Source organism: Saccopteryx bilineata, chromosome 4, assembly GCF_036850765.1.
Source record: "Saccopteryx bilineata isolate mSacBil1 chromosome 4, mSacBil1_pri_phased_curated, whole genome shotgun sequence".
NCBI classification, from domain to species: domain Eukaryota; kingdom Metazoa; phylum Chordata; class Mammalia; order Chiroptera; family Emballonuridae; genus Saccopteryx; species Saccopteryx bilineata.
The window spans coordinates 272,106,597-272,128,738 of record NC_089493.1 but is presented as its reverse complement, the minus strand read 5'-3'; the positions used below and the strand labels follow the sequence as shown (position 1 = coordinate 272,128,738).

Below are 22,142 nucleotides of genomic sequence, written 5' to 3'. Positions count from 1 at the left end.
GTCTCCCCTCCTCTCACCGAAAAGCCGAGTACTGGAGCATTGGCCCCAGACGGTGTTGCTGAGGGGATCCTGGTCAGAGCACATAGGGGAGTCTGCCTCACTGTCTCCCCTCCTCTCACCGAAAAGTAAGTAAATAAAGGCAATGGGAACAATACATTCATTTTATTGAATACATGAGTGGGTGGGTGTGTGGAGAGAGAGGGTGTTCCGGTTGTGTACGTTCAGAGTATTAGGAGAAATTAGAGTGCACAGTAGGTTATTTTATTCAATCCTCATAATAACCCTGATATCCGTACTGTTACCATCTTCCCTTTACTGTTTCACAGGGTAAGAAACAGGCTTAGAGAAGTATAGCAATTTGTTCAAAGTCAGACAGCAGGCTGGTAGGTGGTGGGGATCAAGCCTAGACTCCATCTTTTTGTTTCCTGCCGCTTTGCTGCCTCCCAGGGGAGAAGTGGTTCCCGGAAGGGAAGTTAGAGAGTTTGGGTGGAGAACAATGAGTCAGGAAGGCCTGAGGATTCTTAGGTTGTTTATTTTCTGTTTCCTCTCCTGTTATGAGTTGTAAATGTAAAGGGATTGCTTTTTCCCCCTGCAGTAAGTAAATATTGCTAAACACTCCCCACAGCATGTCTGCTTAGGCAAACAAACAGTGATATCAGTATCATTAGTATTGGCAATAAATGGTGACTGCTTGGTAATTACTCACCAGAGAAACATTTCCATTTACAAAAGGATTTCCGTGTGTCCAATTCCGGTTATAAAGTTGCAGAGTACTGCAGTGGAATTACATGGAGCTAGTTCTCCTTTCCTAATTATTTTTAAGGTTTCCAGTGTTTAATTCACACAGACACAGAAGGTGACATCCCTTCAACAACAAGACACTGCCTTTAAGTCAGCCTGTTTACCCATGGCCTGTGAAGGAACAGTGAATTCCTTTGCTCAGGTTCTCAAAACAGAACCACTGGGTCAGAGGAAAACCAGTTTAAAGCTCTTGACACACCTGCTTAGTTTGGTTTTCAAAATGTTCACAAAACTTCCTTAAAACTTAGGATACACAAAAAGCTTTGAGTCATGTTGAAAACTGGTTATTTTAAAACTGAGCTCTGGCCTGACCAGGCGGTGGCACAGTGGATAGAGCATCGGACTCGGATGCGGAGGACCCAAGTTCTAGACCCCGAGGTCTGCAGCTTGAGCACAGGCTCATCCAGCTTGATTGTGGGTGGGGTCGCTGGCTTGAGCACAGGATCATAGACGTGACCCCATGGTCGCTGGCTTGAGCCCAAGGTCGCTGGCTTGAGCAAGGGGTCACTCGCTGTGCTGTGCCCCTCCCCAAGGCACATATGAGAAATCAATGAATGAACAACTGAGGAGCCACTGATGAAGAACTGATGCTTCTTATCTCCCTTCCTGTCTGTCTGTCCCTGTCTGTTCATCTTTCTGTCTATCTCTCTGTCTCTGTCACAAAAAAAACAAAAAACAAACAAAAGCCCCAGCTCTGACAAGTGAGTGGTATACACCTGGAGAAGATTTTTTTTTTTTTTTTTTTTACATTTTTCTGAAGCTGGAAACAGGGAGAGACAGTCAGACAGACTCCCGCATGCGCCCGACCGGGATCCACCCGGCACGCCCACCAGGGGGCGATGCTCTGCCCACCAGGGGGCGATGCTCTGCCCATCCTGGGCGTCACCATGCTGCGACCAGAGCCACTCTAGCGCCTGGGGCAGTGGCCACAGAGCCATCCCTAGTGCCCGGGCCATCTTTGCTCCAATGGAGCCTTGGCTGTGGGAGGGGAAGAGAGAGACAAAGAGGAAGGCACGGCGGAGGGGTGGAGAAGCAAATGGGCGCTTCTCCTGTGTGCCCTGGCCGGGAATCGAACCTGGGTCCTCCACACGCTAGGCCGACGCTGTACCGCTGAGCCAACCGGCCAGGGCATGAGAAGATTTTTTTGATATTGAAAGTTGCGAGATCTAGAGTGAGTAACTGAAAGAAGGGAGATCTGTTTTTCTAGAGCTAGAAATAGCTCTCGGTGGTTTTGAGGCATTTAAGAATTTATTTGGCCAACCTGTACTGCATGCTCACCCTGTGCTGGCATGACTCCAGGCCTAGATAGGCTGACTATAGAAAAACGACCTAGAGCAGTGGTTCTCAACCTTTCTAATGCCGTGACCCCGCAATACAGTTCCTCATGTTGCGGTGACCCCAAACCAAAAAATAATTTTGGTGGCTACTTCATAACTGTAATTTTGCTACAGTTATGATTCGGAATGTAAATACCTGATATGCATTATGTATTCTCATTGCTACAAATCAAACATAATTTAAACATAGTGACTAATCACAAAAACAATAATTATATATTGAGAAATATTTATTACTAATGGACCTCCTTACCTAGTGTATTGGGGCTACCATTCTGTAAATAGCTGCTTAACTAATGGATCTGTTTTTTCCAGATTAGTGGCAAGTTTTCCATATAGAACAGTGTGAACTACGTCATAGGATACACTGCAGTGTCTGCACAGCATGGTATCTTTCAGAGCTCTTTCACACTATAAAGCAGCGGTTTCTGCGGTGGAATCCACATCTCATTTACTTCAGTGGGAGACCTGTGGATTCCGCAGAAGAGAGATCCCCTGTACGGCAGAAATGCAGTTCCGACACATTTCTTCCTCTCCTATTCAAGTCAATGGGAGGCCGCAGCAGATTCTGCTCAAATATAGAGCATGTTGCTTATTTTTTTCCACGCTAGAACTTTTCCTAGAGCAGAAAAATTCCAAAGGTGGAATCCGCCACCCCCAATAGACTCTATAGGAGGCAGATCTTTTACACTGCAGAATCCGCACAGCAGATTCCTCAGTGTGAGGCCTCTTTCAGTCTATTGGGGGTGGCGGATTCCACCTTTGGAATTTTTCTGCTCTAGGAAAAGTTCTAGCGTGGAAAAAAATAAGCAACATGCTCTATATTTGAGCAGAATCTGCTGCGGCCTCCCATTGACTTGAATAGGAGAGGAAGAAATGTGTCGGGAACTGTCATTTCTCCGCCTCTTACTGAAATCAAAAGGAGGCTGCGGTGGATTGTGTGGTAACCCGAGATTCTCGGGAGCTTTCTTCCACAAAATCCGCCGCACTCCCAATGAAATCAATAGGAGACGGATTCAATGCTGGAAACCGCTGATTTCAGCAGTTTCCTCATTCAGAATATGGGAAAATAGTGGGAGATATGGGAGATAATTATACATTGGGGAACAATGTGAACTACATCTTATAGTGGTCTCTTATAGTATAAGACCGATGTAGTTCACACTGTGTAAATGTATGGTGCTTTGTCTAAGTGTAAGCTGCTTTGTGTACTGTGTAATGATTACACACAAAGCAGCTTACACTTACACAGTATTGTGTGTATGGTGTGTGTACTGTTTTTACATTATTAACCTTTTTTACTCCAGCCGGCTGTCTCACAGGCTGTCTTGGCTCTCCGCCTCTTGCCTCTCCGCCTCCTAGGCTTCTGTCCTCCAGCGCTTGCTGCACCCACCCGCCAGTGATGACGTCAGCAAGCGCCGACACACGTAATGCGCTGCTATGGACTGTGGAGCGTTCCCCCCCACCTCCCCCGCCGCTTAGGCCTCGGACGGATGATGCAATCACGTCTGCGCATGACCGCAGGCATTCAGTTTAGAACGCACGTCCATAATGGTGTGCATTCAAGCTGAATAGCGCTGCTGCACGCGGTAGCATGGCTTCTCAGCGGCTAAAGCCATCAGAAATATGTATTTTCCGATGGCTTTAGGCGACCCCTGTGTTTCGGTCGTTCGACCCCCGCTGGGGTCGCGACCCACAGGTTGAGAACCACTGACCTAGAGATTCTGTATGCATGTCTTCTGCCTGAACTGGTAAGGAAGGGAATCGCCTGACAGTAAACAAGGGTCAATACAGTACGTAAATAAACATTTAAACAAACGGAGACACTTTCTTTTCCCCCCAGAAGAAATGTATGCTTTGGTAATGAAAAGCCTGTTTCTTGCAAAATACCTATTTGTTCTTGTCCAGGGTAGGTGGCATTTTATCTTATGATTTTTAACAAAGCACTTTTTTGCCTTGTTTCCATCCTAGGCAATTTTGGGTAGTACTCTGGTTTCTGGGAACAGTGTGAAAATGCACTAGGTAATACTGTATAATTTTTTTTTTTAAAGAAAGTTAGTACCACTCTTTGCTCCCATTATTACATAAGATTCATGTAGTCTATTCTGTTTATAAAGAACTTTTCATTTATAGACATTGCTCAGGAAGTTAGTTTATAATCGGGTTTTCTTTTGCATGTTGAGAAACAGCAGCTGGTTGGGAGGAGTGTTTTCTTTCAAGGCAAATGTGATGGGTTCAGGAGGTGGGGAAGGGGTACAAGTAGAGGCTGGAGACAGGCAGACCATATGTAGTTTGGCTGTTGAAGTTGTCCTTTAGAAGAAACCAAGGCTTTGGGCAAAAGCAGTGGCATTGCAGATGAGGAGAACCAATAGGCTGGGAATTAAAACCTTGTTAAATGTTGTAGATAGAAGAGAGAGGAGGAAAGGTTGACCAATTCTGGGATTTTCATTTATTTCTGCTTAGGCTACGTAAGAGCTATAAAAGATACATAGGTCCTATATAGTTGTTATATTGTTATATTCTAGGCAAACTGAACAATTTCTGTAGCCAGGAGATTAGAATTAGAATTTGAATGGTGCTTTGCATGTCCTTTGGAGTGTATGAAGCATTGTATTTCTTTTTAGAAATGAAGTTGCTGCTGCTTATGAAGATAGGACTGAACTGCCATAGAGGCAAAGAATGAAAAATGTTGTTTGTCCTGAATGCTCAAGACTTTTTATCATAACCTCTGATCTCTTTTCATATAAACTTTGTGTCTAAATTATTGAATCTGGAGTAACTACACTCGTATTTTATAGTAGACACTTTCTGTAGTGATGGGACATGGACAATGTTCCATCACTGTTCTTTGGAGAGTATTTTCATTTCATAGTGGTCAACAGTTTTTTATTTTCTTTTAACTAGAAGAGGTGTCTGTAGAATTCTGAGCACAGTGGTCAGAGGCCAGTGTCACGGGCTGGGTGCAATTCTGGGTTTATGTGGCCTTTGTGGTAAGGAAATAAGCGGATGAGGTTTTGTGGTGACAGTGGCTTTCAAGAGTAAATACTGCCACCTCTCAATTCCTGCATCGTTAGTAGGGACTTACAGTAACTTGCTAAGGAATTACTTCAGAGACCTTTAAATGTGGTCAAGGTCAAGGTTGGTTCATTTTGCTCCACCACCAGACTTCCTTTTCAGCATATTTCTTTGGTTTTTAGGTCTGTAATGGACTTCTAAAAAAGCCAAAGGATTCTTTTAAAAAAAAAATCTTAAAATAATAACTGGAGCCTTTTAATTTATTAAAAATGCCCAGCATCAAACTGATTTTATAATAGATAAGAACAAATGATTGATGTTTATTTATAAGGTTTTTCTGTTCCATCTGAAAATGTGCAGTTGAAGATTCTACTAACAGAAGCCAAATTGTTCATTAATTTTGCATTTTGATTATATTTAGTACTTTGGAATGCTGACCTTTAGGACAGATAGAAATAACAGGGATTTTATTTCTCATTTGGTACATTTGACTCTCTGAAGAGCTTTTTTACTGACTTCCTATTTCAGAGCAGGTTGTTAAAGACAAAGAGATGCGAAAGAAGTTAACTCTGAGTTTCATTGCTTTATCTTTTTCTATTTAAAAAAATATTTAGTCTGTTTTACATTTTATTTATAGAGAACACTGAATCTTCACACAAGTAGACAGAATGATATAGCGAATCTCAGTTACTTACAGCCCAGCGTCAAAGATAGACCGTCTTCCCTTCTGTGTTAGTTTGATGCAGATCTCAGACATCATCTCCTTTGTGAGGCGTTTTCATTTTTAGGTAGAAAGGATGCTACTGTGAGTCTGCTCACTGATCCACTGGGGGCTGGACATTGGAAATGGAGTCATGCACTGAGGGCAGGCTAGGGCAGCGGTTTTCAACCTGTGGGAATTTTCCGATGGCTTTAGGCGACCCCTGTGTTTTGGTCGTTCGACCCCCGCCGGGGTCGCGACCCACAGATTGAGAACCGCTGGTCTAGGACTTGCTGGTAGGGCTGCTGCCAAGGTGAATTATTTTGAATTTCTGCAGCTCTTTGTCAGATTTGCTGAATGTTTCCTCTAAAGCAGGGGTCAGGAAACTTTTTGGCTGAGAGAGCCATGAACGCCACATATTTTAAAATATAATTCCATGAGAGCCATACAACGACCCGTGTATGTTACGCATTATTCAATAAAAATTTGATGTTGTCCCGGAGGACAGCTGTGATTGGCTCCAGCCACCCACAACCATGAACATGAGCGGTAGGAAATGAATGGATTGTAATACATGAGAATGTTTTATATTTTTAACGTTATTATTTTTTTTTATTAAAGATTTGTCTGCGAGCCAGATGCAGCCATCAAAAGAGCCACATCTGGCTCGCGAGCCATAGGTTCCCGACCCCTGCTCTAAAGTGTAGCATAGACTTTGTGTGTTGTTTTGAAAATATTAATTAGCCCTCTACCATCTTCAAAAAGACATTGAGATAACTTAAATACATATTTATATTATATATATACACACATATAATAAGTTTAAAAATACAGGAAGAGCCTGACCAAGCGGTGGTGCAGTGGATAGAGCATCGGACTGGGATGTGGAGGACCCAGGTTTGAGACCCCGAGGTCACCAGCTTGAGTGCGGGCTCATCTGGTTTGAGCAAAGCTCACCAGCTTGGACCCAAGGTCGTTGGCTTAAGCAAGGGTTTACTTGGTCTGCTGAAGGCCCACAGTCAAGGCACATATGAGAAAGCAATCAATGAACAACTAAGGTGCCGCAATGCGCAATGAAAAACTAATGATTGATACTTCTCATCTCTCCATTCCTGTCTGTCTGTCCCTGTCTATCCCTCTCTCTGTCTCTGTAAAAAAAAAAGCAAAAACAAAAAAACTTAAAAAAAAGTCATATAAAAAAAAATAGAGGAAGAGCCTGATCAGGCGGTGGTGCAGTGGTTAGAGCATTGGAGTGGGACGCAGAGAACCGAGGTTCAAAACCCCGAGGTCACCAGCTTGAGCGTGGGCTCACCAGCTTGAGTGAGGGGTTGCTGCTTGAGTATGGGATCATAGACATGATCCCATGATTGCTGGCTTGAGCCCAAAGATCACTGGCTTGAGCAAGGGGATACTGGCTTGGCTGGCAACCCGTGGTCAAGGCACATATGAGAAAGCTATCAATGGACAACTAAAGTGCTGCAGTGAAGAATTGATACTTCTCATATCTCTCCCTTCCTGTCTGTCTGTCCTCTCTGACTCTCTCTGTCTCTGTTAAAACAAACAAACAAAAAAAGATAGAGGAAGAAATCAGTGCAAAAGGTGAATGAAGGTTATTTTGTAATATGAAGCCACTTACAGAAACTACAAGACAGGCATGATACAAGACCATATACCATGATCAGAGGTGTTCTGCGTGATATTCTAGTGGTCAAAGTCCAAAGGAAATACAATCAGTTCTATCCTTCAGATTTATTTCTATCACAGAGGACAGATTTTCCTCACAGGATCTTGCCAAGCTAGCCATTGAGGGCAGCAGGTGGAGGTGGTGGAGTAACTTGGTCTCTGAGCAGCTTGTTGTCTGGGCAGCTGAGAGTACTTTTTTGACTTATATTTGGGTTTGCAGATACAATACCTGTAGTAGCTATAATTTATTGAACTCTGTTATGTATCAGGCATTGTGCCAGGTGATTTTATTTCATTTTAATACATTCCTGCTCCATAGATACTGCTTTCCCCCTTTTTTGAGGTGAGCAAATTAAAATTCAGAGAAATAACTTGCTGAAGTTATGCAGCTGTTTGTAGTGTGCTAAATAAAATATTTGACATATAGATACATGATTATTAATTTATATTTTAGGGTTATGTTTGACTATACTTTTTTTTGGGGGAAAAAAAGACTGGCTTGTTTTTAGATCATTGTCTGACTGGAAATGTGATCACTTCAGAGAGAACAAGGTTGTGAGCCATGGTTCGTGATGAACCTTTTTATTTATGCTGCATGTGCCTGATTGTTGTGCTGTTGTTTTCATTGCACATTGCCATTTCTGGCTTTCATTCTTTTTTTTTTTTCATACAGAGAGTAAAGGAGCAGCAGGCAGAGAAAACTGGTTTGTTCAGGAGCACACTGAAGAACGAAGCCAGCGAAAGAAGAGCTATGATAACTCCTGCTCTCCGAGAAGCCCTTACTAAACAAGGTGAAAACCCTTAGGACTTGTTATAATAATTACGCTCTTAAGAATTCTAATGTAATACCTAAAAGCGGAAACATAAAGTAGGGATTGCCAAGGGGAAAGTAGGTAGTGAAGTCCTTTTCTAGCCCCCTCTCTGTTCAGTGCGCCAGTTGTAGCTGGCTAAGGAGATGCTGTCTCGGATCACTTGTGTGTTGGCCGCCTGGGCCAGCAAGTTCCTCTTTGCTTGATTTATTGGGACGTTAGTGTCTGTGTGACTCAGATATGTAGAAGAAAGATATCATCACTGACCCTTTACAAATCATGCTTATTAAGGGAAAATTATTTTTTATTTTTACCTTTTTAAAAAATTTTTATTAAGTGAGAGGTGGGGAGGCAGAGACAGATTCCCGCATGCGCCTCAACAGGATCCACCTGGCAAGCCTCTACCAGGTGATGCTCTGCCAGTCTGGGCCGCTGCTTTGTTGCTTTGCCAACCGAACCAATTTAGTACCTGAGGTGAGACTGTGGAGCCATCCTCAGCGTCTGGGGCCAACTTTGCTAGAACCATTTGAGCCATGGCTGTGGGAGGGGGAGAGAGAAAGAGAGAGCTAGATGGGCAGAGGGTGGAGAAGCAGATGGTCACTTCTCCTGTGTGCCCTGACCGGGAATCAAACCTGAGACTTCCACACACCAGGCTGACACTTCACTGCTGAGCTAACTGGCCAGGGCCAAGGGAAAATTATTAAATTCAGAAAAAAACCCTTAAATTGATATTGCCCTGGGTTAATTAGAAGTGTTTTAGCTAGAAGTATGTCTGGATTTTTGTGGTTATACCTTTTTAAGGAGGCTGTAATTGAATGTATACATAATATTGATTTTCTATAGAAGAAAGAGGAAAATTGGGAGTCAGGCTGACTTCTTTCTTTCTTCCCTCCCTCCTTCTACATTTTTTTTAAGCAAGAGAGAGAGAGAGACAGACAAGAAGAGAGATAGATGAGAAACATCAGCTCGCAGTTACGGCACCATTATGTTCATTATTGCTTCTCATACATGCCCTGACCTGGGGGCTCCAACCAAGCCAGTGACCCCTTGTTCAACCAGTGACTTTGGGTTTCAAACCAGCGACCACGGGCTCATGTCTATGATCTCATGCTCAACCTGGAGATCCTGTGCTCAAGCTGGTGACCTTAGGGTTTCAAACTTGGGACCTCAGTGTCCCAAGTCAATTTTCTACCCACTCTGCCACAACCAGTGAGATCCTCTTTCTGTGTTTATTGAGAACCTTTTATGTGGCAGTTATGGCAATGCAGAGAAACATAATACAGTATTTCCTACAAGGAACTGTCAGCCTGTTAGAGGAGACAGATAAGACTATACAAACTTTACATATATTATAAAAAAGCCTATAAATACTACATATAAACATTATTATATATAAAGCATATTGCAAGTCTTTTAATTAGGGTATTCAGACTAAGTGATTTTATGGTAAGTATCATATCACTCTATTTTCTGTTTGTCTCATGTGTTCTTTGCTTTTCTTTTTCCTGTTTTTCTGCCTTTTAGTTAGTTTATTTATTTATTTATTTATTTATTTTTAGTGAGAGGGTCATTTCTGGGTTAGTTTTTGTTGCTAGATTATTTTCCTCATTATTGGTCATGTTTTGCTATCTGTTTACATGCTTGGTAATCTTTGGACACTAGATCTAATTTAACTTATTGGGGGCTAGATATTTTTGTATTTCTATAAACATTCCTGAGCTTTGTTCTGGGACTAAGATAAGTTACTTGGAAACAGTTTTGAGCCTTTTAATCTCTTATGATTTATTAGGTGAGACCAGGTCCAGCTCAGTATACAGCTAATTGTTTCTTGCTCTTGAGCCAAAATACATCTGTGTACTCTGCCCAATGCAGAATCTTGAGGTGTCCTGTCTGGCTGGCAGGAACAGGCACAGGTCTTAGCTGGCTGTGAGCACCAGGCGTACCTCTAATCCTGCCTGATGGTTCTTTCCACTCTGGAATAGTTTTTCTTTCACATAAGCACTAAGCAGTACTCAGGCACATCCTTGTAGGAGTCCTCTGCAGACTCTTTTTTTTAGTGAGAGAGAGGGAGAGAGTGGGACAGACAGGGACAGACAGATAGGAAGGGAGAGAGATAAGCATCAGTTCTTTGTTGTGGCACCTTAGTTGTTCAATTGCTTTCTCATTGTGCCTTGACTGGGGGACTCCAGCTGAGCCAGTGACCCCTTGCTCAAGCCAGTGACACCCTGGGCTTCAAGCCAGTCATCTTTGGGTTTAAGCCAGTGACCATGGGGTTATGTCTATGATCCCACTCTCAAGCTGATGAGCTAGTGCTCAAGTCGGATGAGCTTATGCTCAAGCCGGTGACCTTGGGGTTTTGAACCTGGGTCCTCTTCATCTCAGGATGATGCTCTATCCTCTGTGCCACTTCCTGGTCAGGCTCTGCAGTGCCTTGAATTCAATCTCTGTGTAGCTTTTGTCTCTCAGGTACTCAGTCCTGCCAACTGTAGTCATGTGGGCTTCTCATACTCTCACTTCCATCGTCCTCAACGAAGGGAGAGCACTGAGCTTTATGTGGGTTGCCTCCCTGTTGCAGGGCCTGGAGACTTTTAAGGTGGTAGGCTTGAATAATGGTGAGGTTCACCTTGTTGGGTTCCCATCTCTCTGGGATCACCATTCTTTGTTGCCTGATGTTTCTTAACAGTTTTATATATTTTATCCATGTTTTGGTATTTCAGATGGGAGAATATATCATCTGTTATTCCATCTGGTTTAGAAGCAGAATTCTGTGCTGGATTTTCAGCCACTGCGTCCTGGTGGCTTCTCTGGGCTCTGTGGCCAGCCACAGGTTCTCCTTTCTGCGCTGGGCAGTTGTTTCCATGCCTACCTAAATGCAAAAGGGTGTAGAGCTCCGTGTAGCTTGGGAAAGAATGATATAAAGAGCTAGTGATATGAACAACACATATCGTAAGAATCCAAATGAATAACTAGAATTTTCTCTGGGAATCTTTTAATGTTTATTCTCTGTCTGAGATTGGTTATCATTTGGGCTCAGTTTCATCTTCAGCTAGATAAGTGCTTTGTTTATTTATATTCAGGGTGTTTACATTAATGTGGGAGAAGATAAAAGACAAAGTTCTGTAATATTGCCACTAGAGACTTGTAATCCAAACTGACATTGCTTCATTAATCATCACACTGTGGACCAGCCACTGAGCCACGGGCTGTCATTTAGACTGTAAGTTCTCCACTCGCCTCATTTGTCTGCAAGTCAGAGCCTTTATGTGTAAGAGACTCATGATTATTTGAAGTCTCGTGAGAAGCTTTCTTAAATGTTTTCTAAAATCATAATGTTCTACTTGTTTGCTCTACTAGTTTGTTCAAAAAGGAAATATGATTATTTTGCCATGGCTTTTCCATGCTTTTCCATGTCTTATGTGGCTCAGGAATGTTAAATGATAGATTGTAGAGTGGGGCCGAGAATTCATGTTAGGTTATAGGTCCTAGAATTGGACTTTTCCACTTTTTTGGGCAATATTTCTTTATTTTAATCTCCTGTTGCCTCCCTGATTCTTCATTTGAAATATATTGCTATTTAATTTTACTTCATGGCCCAGCATATGGTTCATTTTTATAAATGTTTCTGGTTTCCTTGAAAAGCAAAATTTCTATAGTTGTTGAATGCAGTGCTGTGTACTTAAGTTTACTGTGTTGCTCAGATCTTTGATCTTGACTGAGTTTGCTCAATAAGATTCATTAGATACAGAGAGATGTGAAAATCTCTCTCTATGATTTTGGATTATCCTATTGTTTCTTTTTGTATTTTGAGTGCATGTTATTAGATGCATACACATTTTAAATTGTTTTATCCTGGTGAATTAAGCTTTAAATGTTGTCTACCATTATTGAGGCAAAGTAAAATGATTTTGCTTGTTTTATAATCATCTTTTGAAATGAAGCTGTGAATCAATTCAATTTTGTGTTCTATGTTTTCCATTTAGGTTATCAGCTGATTGGGAGCCATTCTGGGGTAAAGCTGTGCAGGTGGACAAAGGTATTGTTTTTATGTACTTTTGTGTGGCTATTATATGCAGTCTATGAATTTTACCATTTAAAGGTATTATTAACATCTAATAACATGTAATGATTTTGAATGAATTTGTTAAGTGAGTTCAGTAAATTTTCATGGATGTTGAAAACCCTAACCCACTACTCCAGTTAGGATATAGACTATGTTTCTCACCTCATAAGTTTACTTGTGCTTATTTCTAGTCAGTACCCCCCCCCCCCTTACAGCCAGGAAACTGTTGTTTGAGTTGCTCATTGTAATTTAATTTTGCCTCTTCTAGAATTTCATATGAATAGAATTATATAATGCGTAGTTTTTGCAAGTGGCTTTTTAAACTCAACATAATCTTTCTTAGCTTCCTTCATGTTGTGTGTATCAGTAGTTCATTCCTGTTTATTGATAAGTAGTATTCAGTAGTATACCACAGTGTTCAATGTGTTGATAGACATTTAGGTTGTTTTTTAGTTTTTGGCTATTAATGAATAAAACTGCTATAAGCATTCTTGTACAATGCTTTATTGTGAATGCATATTTTATTTCCTTGGGTACATACTTAGGAGTGGAATTACTAGATATATATATATTTAACTTTATAAGAAACTTCCAGTCTGTTTCCAGTGTGGTTGTACTATTTTATACTTGTACCAACAATTTATGAAAGTTCCAGTCGTTATATATTCTCCTCATCACGTGGTATCGCAGATCTTTTCCATTTGAGCCATTCTGGTGAATGTGAAGTGGTAGCATTGGAGTTTTAATTTGCACTTGCTGATGACTGCTGATGATGAGGAGCACTTTTTCATGTGCATATTGGTCATTCATATTTGTGAAGTGTCTATTTAGATCAGGGGTCCCCAAACTACGGACCCCCGAGGCCATTTATCCAGCCCCCTCTGCATTTCCGGAAGGGGCACCTCTTTCATTGGTTGTCAGTGAGAGGAGCATAGTTCCCATTGAAATACTGGTCAGTTTGTTGATTTAAATTTACTTGTTCTTTATTTTAAATATTGTATTTGTTCCCGTTTTGTTTTTTTTACTTTAAAATAAGATATGTGCAGTGTGCATAGGGATTTGTTCATAGGTTTTTTGTTTTTTTTTTTTCTTCATTTTTTTCATTTTTTTTTTTTTTCTGAAGCTGGAAACAGGGAGAGACAGTCAGACAGACTCCCGCATGCTCCCGACCGGGATCCACCTGGCACGCCCTGCCCACCAGGGGGCACGCCCTGCCCACCAGGGGGCGATGCTCTGCCCATGTTGCGACCATCCTGGGCGTCGCCATGTTGCGACCAGAACCACTCTAGCACTTGGGGCAGAGGCCACAGAGCCATCCCCAGCGCCCGGGCCATCTTTGCTCCCATGGAGCCTTGGCTGCGGGAGGGGAGGAGAGAGACAGAGAGGAAGGCGCGGTGGAGGGGTGGAGAAGCAAATGGGCGCTTCTCCTATGTGCCCTGGCCGGGAATCGAACCCGGGTCCTCCGCATGCTAGGCCGACGCTCTACCGCTGAGCCAACCGGCCAGGGCCATAGGTTTTTTTATAGTCCAGCCCTCCAACGGTCTGAGGGACAGTGAACTTGGCCCCCTGTGTAAAAGGTTTGGGAACCCCTGATTTAGATCTTTTGCTCAAATTGGGTTCTTTGACTATATTATTGGTTTGTAGGAGTTCTTTATATATTGTGGATATGAATCTTTTACCTGATGTCGTTGTGAATATTTTCTCCTTGTCTGTGGTTTCTTTTTTTTTTTTTTACTTTCCTAATGGTATCTTTTAAAGTTTATAACCTGAATGAAGTCTAATTCATCATTTTTTCTTTTATGGTTAGTGCTTTTTGTATATTGTTGATGTAAGAATATCTAAACTTTAGAGAATTTTTATAAAAACATATTTGAGACATATAAGATATGCCTGGAATAGGAGACTCAAAAATGCTTCCCAGAACGGCAGTTCGCAGCTTCTTTGATGCATTTGAAATTAAGGAGGGAATATAAAGAAGATTACATGAAGGTCTGAGAAAACAAGGCAGGGAATTGGATTACAAGATAGTTAAGGAGATTATGTGCTCTCTTGAGGGTGGTTCTGAAAAGAGGCATTTCAGCGGTGTGTTAACACAGGAGCACAGAAACAATGGGCAGGGCTTCCTAAGGCAAGGATAACCCTTTTACTAAAGAAGTTATACGCCTGCGGTGTGACTACCCACCATGTCCTGCCCATTTAGGAATTTATGATCAGTCAGCTCACCCTGTTAGGTTACTTTCTATAGAACTCCTTTTCTATCTATAATACTAAGAAATCTTTGCCAACTTCAGGGTATTCTGGAGGCTTCATGTATAGTTTTAACTTTATGTTTAAGTCTTTGATTCATCTTGAATTAATTTTTGTTGAATGCTGTCAGGTAAAGGTCAAGATTCATTTCTTCCTGCCCCCCCCCCCCCCCACGTATGTATATTCAGGTGTTTCAGCATCATTTGTTGTAAAAGACTTCCCTTTTACCATCTAATTTCAATCAGTCACTTGGATATTGGTAGACCTGTTTCTGGATTTCTCTGCTATTCTGTGCTGTTGAGGTTTTGTCTGTCCTTGTGACAATACCATGTTGACTTGATTACTGTAACTTTGTAGTAAGTCTGAAATCATGCAGTTTAAATTCTCTGTCTTGGTTTTTTTATTTCTGAGATGGTTTCCACTCTTTTAGGTCCTTTACATTTCCATTTAAATTTTAGAATCGGCCTGTGAATTTCTATTGTATATATTTGTTCTGTTTTCTTAGATTCTGTATTTGTCTATTTGGCATCCATTCTTCATAGGGCCAATTATATTAACTATATGTTTTTTATTTTATTTTTCCTGTATTCTTGATGCTCTGGCATTTGGGGGCCCTACAAACCCGGGGAAAACCTATCTCTTTCAAGGCTTGCTGATTCCTAAAGAATCTTGCCCTGAGCCTGCCTTTCCTGTGCAATCCAAACAATTCTGAATCTATAGCCAGCAGCTAGCTACCTTCTCATCTAACTCTCACACACCCAGCCAGTATTTTCCCTGCCTACATCATCCTGGGCCAGGTACCTGAGAACTAGAAAGAGCCCTATAGCCCATTCCCCAGGATTTATATATACTAGCCAGTCCTACATTGTTCACCCTGCTCTGCTTTGTCTCTCTAGAGGAAGCCCCCAAAAGGCTCTGGCCTAGCTGTTCCCCTTGCTCCTCTTTCTTTGTTGTTGCTGCTCAATCACCTCCATAAATGAGAATCCCATGGGTACAAATAAGATGGCATTTTTAATAGCTTTATTGAGATATAATTGACATATACAATTCACCCATTTAAAGTATACAGTTCAGTGGATTTTACACTGTTGGCAGGGCTATGCAGCCATTATCACAATCTAATTTTTTTTTTAAGTAAGAGGAGGGCAGATGGAGGGACAGACTGCCAGATGCACCCTGATCAGACTCACTTGGCAATCCCCATCAGGGGCCAATACTCAATCAACTGAGCTATCCTCTGTGCCTGAGGCCAGTGCTTGGACCAGCTGAGCTATCCTCATTGCCTGGGCCAATGCTTGAACCTCTTGAGCCACTGGCTGCGAGAGGGAAGGAGAGAGAGAAGGGGGAGAGAAAGGGGAAGAGAAGCAGATGATCGCTTCTCCTGTGTTCCCTGACCAGGGATTGAACCCTGGCCACCTGCACCCCAGGCCAATGCTCTATCTTCAGAGCCAACTGGTCAGAGCCCACAGTATAATTTCAGAACATTTTTGACCCCTCCTAAAAGAAGTTATGGACCCATCAGTAGTCAATTTCCATTCTCCATCATCCCTTCAACTCTAAGGAACCATTAATTATTGTCTAAATTTGCCTAATCTGGACATTTCGTATACATGGAACCGTACAATATGTGACCTTTTGTGTCTGGCTTCTCTCATTTAGCAGAATGTTTTTATGATATATTCATGAATATATCAGTCTTCCATTTTTTTATGGCTCGTAATGTTCCATGTATGAATTTATCACATTTTGTTTATCCGTTCATCAGTTGATGACATTTGGTTTGCTTCCACTTTTGGACATTATATAATGCTTTCTCCTGGAATGCCCTGAGCGCAGTGCCTCCATAATCAGCTGCCCTTTGCTTAGTACTCCGGCTGCCTGGAAAGCCCTCTCCAACAGAGGACCCGCTTCCCCAGCACCTGTTGTTTGCAGAATATCGTGTCTCAGCTTTCTCTGCGGTACCCTTCCAGTGCCTTCTCTTCCCTTAGGCCCATTGCTATTATCTGTGAGTATTTTAGAAACTTTCCTTCCTTTTTTTCACCCCTATTCCTCTGCGTTCATCATTAGGGGTCTGAACATTCCAACTGATGACACTTCTGGCACCTTCTGTCATTTAACATACTTGTCATTTTTTTGTAACTCTGCTAACATCCCATATATTTTTTTCAATCCATTGATTTTCAGTACCCTCAGACTCAATGCCTTCTGTTTGTAACCAGTATTTTATTATATTCTTTTTACTATTGATTGCTAGATTAAGTTTACAGTTTTACAAATATAATCTCACCTACATAATTTTAAAAAAAATCAGTGTTCTACCCTAGCTATAACGTAAAAAGAGAAAAAAGAAAGTACTTTATGTTAAAACAGTTTGTTTTTCTATATGAAATGCTCAACATATACACTATGGAATACTACTCAGCCATAAGAAATGATGACATCGGATTATTTACAGCAAAATGGTGGGATCTTGATAACATTATATGAAGTGAAATAAGTAAATCAGAAAAAAACAGGAACTGCATTATTCCATACGTAGGTAGGACATAAAAGTGAAACTAAGAGATATTGATAAGAGTGTGGTGGTTACGGGGGGAGGGGGGAAAGGGAGAGGGAAAGGGGGAGGGGGAGGGGCACAAAGAAAACTAGATAGAAGGTGACAGAGGACAATCTGATTTTGGGTGGTGGGTATGCAACATAATTGAAAGACAAGATAACCTGGACTTGTTATCTTTGAATATATGTATCCTGATTTATTGATGTCGCCCCATTAAAAAAATAAAATTAAAAAAAAAAAGAAATGCTCAAACACTGCTACATTAGAAGGGATAATGAAACCATCAGCTATTATAATGGGTAAGTTTATATTTAAGAGAAGTTTATGAACCAATTAGAAGTTTTTCTGATAGTGATGGATGAAGACTTGACTTGAGGGGTGAACGCACAATATGGTGTACACAGATGTGTTGTTACGATTGGGCACCTGAAACCTGTATAAATATGTTAGAGTCACCCAATAAATTAAATTTAAAAAATCTGTACAAGAATTAATAACAGGCCAGACATATATATAATAACAGGGAGAGCGGGAAATAACACTAATCGAAGTAGGGCTATCAACCAGTAAATTACAGGCCATCAGAATAGAAAAATGAGAAAGTCGGATGTACTTAGAAATGAGTGACGTCTCATTTATGTGTCAAATTGGAACAATTTCTGTGTTGTGACTTGGGAGGAGTAGTGACATATTGTCACAGAAGATATATCTCCTGTCTTGAAATTCCACATCTTGTTGACATCTGCATTCTGTCTCTAATTTGTAACAATACTTTGGCAACTCTATCCTTTGTGACAATGGGAATAGAGGATGGATTGGAAATAGAAATGGTAGTAAGAGTGGCTGAGACAAGGGTGGTAGAGCACTGATGACAGTTGCAGAATAAGATTCTAAAATGACAGGCAACCCTAAAATAAACAAGTTCATTTTCAGATAATTTTTGCAAGATAGATTTTTATTACTGTGCTATAAAATTAACAAAATACAGAATTTTTAAAGCAACTTTGATTAATGAGAAGTCTGCATTTCATATGTTTGTTTATTTAATATTTGGTTCCAAATCTACCAAGGTATCTCCAGTCTCTTCTGTAATGTATTTGATAATTACAAATATTATGCAGGCACAGCTTTGTTACTGACCGAAACACTAGAAACAACGTTGTTTTCAGTGGCATGGTTTTTCAGAATGGGGAAATTTCTTGTAAATTTTTACATAAAAATGAATGTTCTCTTCATTCAGTTTGTGTAGTAGCTATATTTGTAGAAAATTTAGTATATGGTAAAATTGTGTGGAAAATATTTGTAAATGAAGTTAGTATCTAGGCTCAAACAATTATAGTCAGGTTTTCCAAAGTATGGAGGTCTGGTGAGTCATTTGAAAGGAAGTAGACTACAGGACACATTTTTTTTTTTGGCATGGGACTATCCTGAGCATTTTAAGACATGTGAGAACCTTGACCCCACCTGCTTATTGCCAGTGGTGCCTCCCACCCATTGTGATAACAAAAATATTTCCACGAATTTCCAAAATCTCCTTAGCGGGGGTGTTGCCCACTGAGAACCCTGCCCCATGGTTTTTGTTGCCACCCTTGGGTTGTCTTCACTGCAGATAGCTTTTATTTCTTTTACTTCTGGCTGTCAGTGAACCTCCCCAACTCTGTCTCCCTGCCCAGTTTATCTGACATTACCCAGATTAATCTCTGAAGTACAGTTCTCATCTAGCTACTCCCTTCGAGAGGGCCATAGTGGCTTTCTGTTACTTTCAACTCAACATAGCCATTTGATGTTCAGTAAACACCTGGAACTTAATGTGTTAAAAACTGGTTTCCCTATTTGCTCTACAAAATGTGTCCTCAGTCTTCATGCTATCAGTTAATGGCAACAGGCCAAAAACTTGGGAGTCCTTTTCACTCTTTTTTTCTTTCTTCCCCCCTCCCACATCTAATCCTTGAGCAAATCTTTAGAAAACATATCCAGAATGCAACTACTTTTCACCAATTATACTGCTGTACCTTGGTCCAAGTCACTGTAATATGTCCCTTTTATTATTTCAGTTATTGTCTCCTAACTGCTTTTCCGGGTCCCACTCTTATCCTCATCCACTGTCTGTTTTCTACACAGCAGCCAGGTGGATCAGATAATGTCTTCCTCAGAACCTCCAGCGGCTCCCATCTCAGTCAGAATACAGGCCTGTGTCCTCCAAGGCCCTCTGCACGCTGGTCTTCCTGCTTCAGTTCAACCGTACGAGCCTTCCTGCTGTTCCCTCAATCCCCCGAGCCAGAGTCCTCCCTAGCTTCCTGGTTTCTGGTGACTGTCTTGGATCTCTGCTCAGAGAGCCTCTGTCAGAGAGGCTTTCCCTCGACACCTTATATGAAATAACAACCTTCCCTCTTCCTCCCTTATGCTGCTTGGAATTTCTATATAACACTACTACTTAATAGATCATATTTTTGTGTATATTCTGTCTCTTCCAAGACCTTACGTAGGATAGTTACCCACTTGTTTAGCTTTATTTTCCATTTTAACCTTCATATATTGTGTGCTGCTTCTCTTCCCCACTCTGATCTCCACCTGACCAATCCTACCCATCCTGGGTGAGTCAGGAAAACAGAAACACTCTGGGTGTTTTAGCAAGAATGGATTTAATAAAGTAAATCAACTAAATGCTTACCAAGCCCTTGAAAGACCTGCGTTAGTGAAGGTCAGAGAGAACTTCTGACTTTGAGAAAATCAAAAAGTGCTAGACTCACAGGACACTGCTTCGAGTGCCCTGCGCTGCTGGTGACATTGAAGTACAGTGTTTCCCAGGAGCGCCTTGGAAGCATCTGCAGAGAGGTGTTTGCTGTATGCCCTTGTATCTGCCAGCTGCTGGCAGAGACGAGGAATAGTTTCTTCTTTTGCCTTCCAAATCTTTTTTGCCTCTTATTGGTGGAGTCTAAATTAGAACCCTTCAGACAAGGGAATCTGAGAAATACGGTGTTAGGATTATTAGCCCCCGCTTGGAGGGGCGTGCAAGGCTGAGTACTAAGAGCACAGTCTACCTCTTTGCATACTCAGCATCTGCACACCCCCTTCTACCTGTGTATGCGTTTTCAAATGATACTTTAAACAAAACACTTGCTTCTGCCCAACCTGTTGCAACTATTACACATACAAGAGGAGGTATATTCACTCTCTTCCTTTAAAAGGGAGAATACTCTTTTGAGATCCTATACCTAAATGATGAAACTATATGGTTAACTACCACTGACCCATCTTATGTACAATAGTTGGAGAAGAGTACACCAGAAACTGTATCAAAGTGAGAAAGACATTGTATATAGATACAGCTCTTCTTGTCTTTGCACCTGGTCACCTGGTCATGGTTGGTATTTATAACTTTTTTTCCCCACTAGCTAAGCCATATTTCCTTTGTGTTCCATCAATACCTCACAGTGTGACGATTCCTTAACCAGGTGCGTGATCCGGTCTGCCAATGAAGAGTTTGAGTCCCTAGGGACCCCCCCCTGTAGTCTTCTGTTAACTTTTACTACTATACATGAGAGTACCAAGAGATGCCCCAGAGATCCCCCTGGTTCCTGAGGAGCTCCAAGGAGCCAGATGATATGGTTCACTGTCAAACTGCAGAGAGTCTGCTGTTTTACCTACTCACAAGCTAACAAGTTAGCCTGGTACAGTTCCATCGATGCTGGCGGAGGGCACAGGATCCAGGGTCGCACAGCAGATAGCTGGAGCTTCATGTTCACGTTGATTCCTCTGCCCTCGAAATGCTAGGAGGGTGATGTGGAGGTGGGCCCAGGGGAATGCTGGTTGCACTTCTGTTACAGTGCATTTCTGTTACAGCTGAGAAACCGCGAGTTTAGGAAACCCCTAATCTTACAAGAGGATTGCTTGCAGACCGGCCCAACCTTTAACTGGGAGGGAGACAATAACTTTTTTAAAATATTTTTTTTCAATTATAGTTGACATTCAGTGTTATTTCATATTAGTTTCTGGTGTATAGCATAGTAGTCAGACCATTATGTAATTTATGAAATGTTCCCCCCAATAATTCTAGTACTTGCCTGGCACCATACATAGTTATTATAGTATTATTGACTGTATCTCTATGCTGTACGTTACATCTCCAGGACTGTTTTGTAACTACCAATTTGTCCTTAATTCCTTCACCTTGTTTACCCAGCCCCTAACCCCTTTCATCTGGCTGCGATCAGTTTGTTCTGTTTCTGGGCCTGTTGCTGTTTTGTTTTTCATTTTGTTCTTTAGGTTTCACATACAAGTGAAACAATGTGGTATTTGTCTTTCTCAGACTTATTTCGCTTAGTACAATGCCTTCTAGGTTCATGTGTATTGTTGCAAATGGTAAGATTTCATTCATTTTTTAAAAAATTTTTATTTATTTATTTTTTACAGAGACAGAAAGTGAGTAAGAGAGAGGGATAGACAGGGACAGACAGACAGGAATGAAGAGAGATGAGAAGCATCAATCATTAGTTTTTCATTGCGTCGTTGCAACACCTTAGTTGTTCATTGATTGCCTTCTCATATGTGTTCCGACCGCGGGCCTTCAGCAGACCGAGCAACCCCTTGCTGGAGCCAGCAACCTTGGGTTCAAGCTGGTGGGCTTCTGCTCAAACCAGATGAGCCCACGCTCAAGCTGGCGACCTCGGGGTCTTGAACCTAAGTCCTCTGCATCCCAGTCCGACGCTCCATCCACTGCGCCACCGCCTGGTCAGGCAGATTTCATTCATTTTTATGGTCAAGTGATATTCCCTTGTATGTGTCCTTTTTATCCAGTCATCTATTGATGGGTATTTGGTTGCTTCCATATCTTGGCTATTGTAAATATGCTGCTGTGAATATAGGGGTGCATATATCTTCTAGAATTAGGATTTTGGATTTCTTTGCATATATACCCCCACAAGTGGAATTG

At 41.5% G+C, this 22,142-nt stretch overlaps 1 protein-coding gene across 3 annotated transcripts in view; it reads left to right on the top strand.

The window, feature by feature from the left end:
• Positions 1 to 22,142, top strand: part of LOC136334441 (S-adenosyl-L-methionine-dependent tRNA 4-demethylwyosine synthase TYW1) — a 201,698-nt gene that overhangs the window by 32,822 nt on the left and 146,734 nt on the right. For all 3 annotated transcript variants that reach the window (XM_066274639.1, XM_066274638.1, XM_066274640.1), the window contains exons 8-9: positions 8,210 to 8,327; positions 12,326 to 12,378. In XM_066274639.1, the coding sequence (XP_066130736.1) occupies positions 8,210 to 8,327; positions 12,326 to 12,378 (171 nt within the window). The remainder of the gene's footprint in view (positions 1 to 8,209; positions 8,328 to 12,325; positions 12,379 to 22,142) is intronic.